Source organism: Entelurus aequoreus, linkage group LG22, assembly GCF_033978785.1.
Source record: "Entelurus aequoreus isolate RoL-2023_Sb linkage group LG22, RoL_Eaeq_v1.1, whole genome shotgun sequence".
NCBI classification, from domain to species: Eukaryota; Metazoa; Chordata; class Actinopteri; order Syngnathiformes; family Syngnathidae; genus Entelurus; species Entelurus aequoreus.
In genome coordinates this window covers 6,260,563-6,266,562 of record NC_084752.1, presented here as the reverse complement: position 1 = coordinate 6,266,562, position 6,000 = coordinate 6,260,563, and the positions used below count along the sequence as shown (strand labels likewise).

General features: G+C 41.8%; 1 protein-coding gene across 1 annotated transcript in view; it reads left to right on the top strand.

Moving 5' to 3' along the window:
• Nucleotides 1-6,000, top strand: part of LOC133639872 (zinc finger protein 827-like) — a 233,438-nt gene that overhangs the window by 211,591 nt on the left and 15,847 nt on the right. The window contains exons 11-12 of the mRNA XM_062033537.1: nucleotides 4,232-4,285; nucleotides 4,621-4,661. Coding sequence (XP_061889521.1) covers nucleotides 4,232-4,285; nucleotides 4,621-4,661 — 95 coding nt within the window. The remainder of the gene's footprint in view (nucleotides 1-4,231; nucleotides 4,286-4,620; nucleotides 4,662-6,000) is intronic.

Here is a 6,000-nt window from a genome sequence, read left to right as displayed (position 1 = left end):
TGTTTGATGAGCATTCCTCAACTTTATCAGTATTTATTGCCACCTTTCCCAACTTCTTTGTCACGTGTTGCTGGCATCAAATTCTAAAGTTAATGATTATTTGCAAAAAAAAAATTTTTTTTTATCAGTTTGAACATCAAATATGTTGTCTTTGTAGCATATTCAACTGAATATGGGTTGAAAACGATTTGCCGTTTATATTTACATCTAACACAATTTCCCAACTCATATGGAAACGGGGTTTGTACAATATGAAGGTATTTGGACTTCAAAACTAACAATAAAAACTACAATTCTACTGGTTAATAAAGAGGGTAGTGAAGTACAATATGGAGGTATTTGGACTATAAAACTTCAAATAAAAACTACAAATCTACTGGTTAATAAAGAGGGTGGTGAAGTACAATATGGAGGTATTTGGACTTCAGAACTAACAATAAAAACTACATTTCTACTGGTTAATAAAGAGTGTGTGAAGTACAATATGGAGGTATTTGGACTTCAAAACTAACAAAAACTACAATTATGCTGGTTAATAAAGAGGGTGGTGAAGTGCAATACGGAGGTATTTGGACTATAAAACTAACAATAAAGGTGACACTTTAAACAGGGAGGCACCACGTTGCAAGTACTGTTTTACACCTTTCCTGCTTGTCGGCTCCCAGACCATGGTCGAGGAGATCAGGGGAGACCTTACACTTCACAATGGGTTCGTAAAGCTCCGCTCTTTGGTCGGAATGACGAGGCCGTGATTAGTTACGACTTGGTCACTTTATTTATCATTTCCACAGGGCACAACAGGACATCCACCATGCCAGCGCTACCTCTCCTAACTTGCCCACTCACTCACTCACGCCACATGCTGCCACTCTTAAAGGAGCACACACACACATACGTTACTCTCACAACAGCTGCTTTAAAACACGCCTCGCCAAATGTGGCGATTAGTATTACCACCTTTGCTTCAAACTTAGGTCAACATTTAAATAATGAACATTCAGATCTGCACAAAGAGTTATAAAGAGTGACAGGTAATAATGTTGTTGTTACACCTGTCCTGCTGTTCTGTCCGGTGCAGACTGTAGTCGAGGAGCACAGGGAAGATGTTCCCTTCAGGGTCGATGTCATTTCAATGCCTTTTAATTTATATTTTAACCTCGTAAAATTGTTCTTTGACTGTGAGTGTTTAATGTAGATATTATGTTAAAATAAAGCCAATATTGACATGTTTTGTAGTTCCCTTTATTTGGAAAAGTATCGATATACATTTTGGTACCGGTACTAAATTATTGGTATCGGGACAACCCTAGTACACAGCATCGCGGCTCTCGCGACTTGCTAGCTTAACTGCTGGCAAAACAACTAGCTAGTCACCACGGATTTAATTTCAAAAACTAAAGATACAAACTCAAATGTAAATAAACGCCCGTTTCCAATGTTGTGCTCATTCATGTCGATGGTGTTTTAACGTTATGAGGACGTCCTGTAATGAAATAAGTAAACATACTTTGTTGGATGGGGGTGGGACTTCCGAGACATGGATGGGACGTGGCGTGTATTTTGCGGGCTAAAGATTGTTAAGTGTTGCCCGGAACACACGAGACACATAGTTTGAACTACGTTGGAGTGGAACGCTGCATTATTGTGAAATACGGAAAGACATACTGGGAATCTGTCTGTGCCTTTAATCCTCGGAACAAAGCTTTTGAATGGCGGGTCTGCGTCTGGTTCAAGACTGTTGGAAAATCATTTCAGGTGACTACCTCTTGAAGCTCATGGAGAGAATGCCAAAAGTGTGCAAAGCAGTAATCAGAGCAAAGGGTGGCTATTTTGAAGGAACTAGAATATAAAACATGTTTTCAGTTATTTCACCTTTTTTTGTTAAGTACATAACTCCACATGTGTTCATTCATAGTTTTGATGTGACAATCTACAATGTAAATAGTCATGAAAATAAGGAAAAGGCATGGAATGAGGAGAAGGTGTGTCCAAACATTTGGCCTGTACTGTGTGAGAAACACTGGCTCATGTTTTCGTTCTGACTGAGTTAACATTTTCGATGTACACAAATTCTGCAGGGATCATCCCACTTCTGACACCCCGCAACTCATATTTAAATCATTCCTGTTATGCACAATACATGTGCATAATGGATGGATGGATGGATGGAAAAATGTGGAGGCACACCACCAGCAGAAATCACTAAAAAATGAAACTCAGTTGACAGTAAAAAGTCGTCGTCGCAATTTTTGGATATGACTTTAAACCATAACCAAGCACGAATCAATATAGTCATATATATATCTTGTCTCAAAGTAGGTGTACTGTCACCACCTGTCACATCACACCCTGACTTGTTTTGAGTTTTTTGCTGTTTTCCTGTGTGTAGTGTTTTAGTTCTTGTCTTGCGCTCCTATTTTGTTGGTATTTTCCTGTAGCAGTTTCATGTCTTCCGTTGAGCGATATTTCCCACATCTACTTTGTTTTAGCAGTCAAGAATATTTCAGTTGTTTTTATCCTTCTTTGTAGGGACATTGTTGATTGTCATGTCATGTTCTGATGTACATTGTGGACGCCGTCTTTGCTCCACAGTAAGTCTTTGCTGTCGTCCAGCATTCTGTTTTTGTTGACTTTGTAGCCAGTTCAGTTTTAGTTTCGTTCTGCATAGCCTTCCCTAAGCTTCAATGCCTTTTCTTAGGAGCACTCACCTTTTGTTTATTTTTGGTTTAAGCATTAGACACTTTTTTACCTGGACAAAAAAGCATCAGCCACCTTTTTACCTGCACACTGCCTCCCGCTGTTTCCGACATCTACAAAGCAATTAGCTACCGGCTGCCACCTGCTGATATGGAAGAGTATTACACGGTTACTCTGCCGAGCTCTAGACATCACCGACACTCAACAACAACACATCATTTGCAGACTAATTACTGGTTTGCAAAAAATATTTTTATCCCAAATAGGTGAATTTAGATAATCTCCCACGGCAGTGGTTGAAAAACACTGCCCTATTCCAATTATTATTCCAACTAGCATCTATCACCTATCGCATGAATCATCCCACTTCTGACACACCGAATCCATATTTTAATCATTTTTTCTCGAGCCTACCATTGCCCTGTTCGCATCATCCTAGTTCTTCACCCATCTCTGAAGTTTATTGCACAGAATGCAACCTGTCCCAAGGGTCTGTCCAATCGGTCATTCCACGGATGGCCTCACGGCTAATCATGCCGCTTCCGACACCACATTTGTTGCAGTGCTCCTAAGAGGCTCAAACCTAGCATGCCGCGCTCCGTCACACCCACTTTTTGTTTCTGAAGTTGACACATCTTACCGACCAATCCATGTAACGTTGGCGGCTCTGAAATACACCAATTTATTGGGACCTTGACAGTGAAAGGTGTACGGGATTAATAAGCAAGAAAGAGAGCGACATTCTTTGCATAAAATGAAATTCATAGCGTGCCATGCAGAGGTTAGTAAAGCCGCTGGGAATTCTCCGCTTCACATTTATTCCGCACATAAAAAAGACTTAAACTGCTCAACACTGACTTATGAAATCAACTCCAAAAAGATGAGAAAACAGATATAAAGGGTTTATTCAGGGGCTCCACACGGGCTAATAACAAGCTGCTGTTCCTGTTGAGAATAGAAGACTTTTTAACTGCAATTTCAACTCAACTGCTTTGTCATTTGTCACATAAAAAGGGGTATGGATAGGGAATAGAGATTGACCGATATATTTTTTCAGGACAGATATCGATTTTTAGTAGTCAAGGAAGCTGATGACAGATATTTGGAGCTGATATTCATTTGCAAAGTTAGCGAACAAATACGAGTATTAGGGTTGTACGGTATACCAGTACTGGTATAATATCGCGGGTACTAATGAATCAGCGGTACTATACTCTGTTTGAAAAGTACCGGTTCCCGGGCATGACTGCGTGTCGTAACGTCATGACATTACTGGTTTTACGAGCAGAGGAGCATGTTCGGCAGCGCACACACACAAACCCGCAATATATCGAGCATATTCAATATATCGCCCAAACCTATATTGTATCTGCTGATGTAGTCATGTTGTAGGTACTGATAAAAAGGCTGATGTACGTCAAAATATGAAATATCGTCCGATAATCGGTCAATATGTAAGTATAGTTTGTGCAAACTTGACACGTGTTCCGTGGAACACTCAAGTCTTGCCGGTGTTTGGATGCATTTCACCAAGTTGCAGAATATCAAAGGACGAGCTGGGAGACAACAGCGAGATTGATGGGAAAAGGTGAGTGGAGGTTCAGCTGCCGGGTCAAGGCTACGGCTGCCAATCTCCGGCTTAATGCTGCGTAATTAGATTGAGATCTTCAGCGACGACGGGACGCAAAAACCCTGGGAACATTAGATTAATTAAAAATGTATGCATAATTCATAATTAAAAAAGGAATTTATAATTTGAAATGATTAGCGCCCTGGGCTGCATCCTATGACCCCGGCAGGATGCGCAGGGACTGGGCAGACTTAGTTAACTCCCCCCCGCCCCCTCTATCTAGGCTGCCCCCGACTCCAAATAGATGCCCCCTAGGTGCCAGTTGCACTTCACTCCCGGACTGCACAATCAAGCCCGGGCTACTCCCAGAAGAGCCGGGACGACTCCTTCCAATGTCAGTCCAGTGTCAAGTGGCGGACATCTTAGTCAGGCCATCATTCAAGAAGAACGCGGGGAGGACATAAAAAAAAAAAGACCGGATGAGAGGACGTTGAACTTGAATGCATGATGATGGACTTTAATGAATACTGCGCCTTTGATCACCAAGTTCCTCCTTTGTCGGGCGGGGGCTGGTTTTAAAGAAAGAGGCGCTACTTAGAAGGAGTGGGCTCAGATCTTTAGGTGAGGGAGCACCTCCCGGGACCTCTGGACTCCATTTCTTTTGGCCTCCCCGCCAAGTCAGATTGAGTGTGTACACCAGCAGCTCATTCCTTCTGCTTTTACACGGCTGCTTCCCTCATGCATTCCCCCAAGGCCAGTGAAGGAGGTTGAGTGGGTTGGTGGGGGCGGGGGGTGAAAAAGATATAAAAAAAAGAGACAGATGAAGTGACATCTGAGGGAGAGACGGCAAAGCGGGGAGTTGCATCCAGTTCCCCGGGCATGACGAGCCAGTGAACTCATCCTGACCCCTGACATAATAAGCGTAGACTATTTTTTTTGGTTTTGTTTCCCCATTGAGCGTCGCAGTGACACGCTTTGATTTGTATCCTGGCATGCTGACACAACTATCCAGCATGATCCACATTTGGATTCAAAGATGAAAGCCATTGGGGCACTTTGAAATAGACCACCGCCCCCTATTTCCCTGCACCCAGTAGACCGCAGTTAATCATGACACTGGGCACCCTCGAGATGCCCCCCGTCCCCGTCCCATGATGCACGGGCATAGCTTGACCTTGACTGGGAGGGAGTTTGTGTTCATCTTTCTTAGAATTGTTGTCTCATCACTTCCTCACCTATTGGCATGAGCTAGGGGTGTAACGGTACGTGTATTTGTATTGAACCGTTTCGGTATGGGGGTTCCGGTTCGGTTCGGAGGTGTACCGAACGAGTTTCCACACGAACATATTAAGTAGCGTAACTAGGGATGATGTTTGATAAGAAATTATCGAGTTTCATTCTATTATCGAATCCTCTTATCGAACCGATTCCTTATCAAGTCTCTTATGGAGTCCAGATAGGTTGTTGTAGATGGAAAAAAACACACAATATTTGGTTTAACAAAAGCTCCCTTTTATTATATAAGAAAAAATCTAATCTAATAAATAAATAAATACTGACTGTTACCCCCCTAAAAAAATAAAATAAATAAATATTGACTGTTGTTACCCAAAGTATATTAAGTGGGATTTTTCATAAAAACAAATATATACAGTAACACAAAAACAAGCTGTCTCTGTGATCACTATAGGTGTATAAATAATAATATAGTGTTAAATAAAATCAGTCCCTGG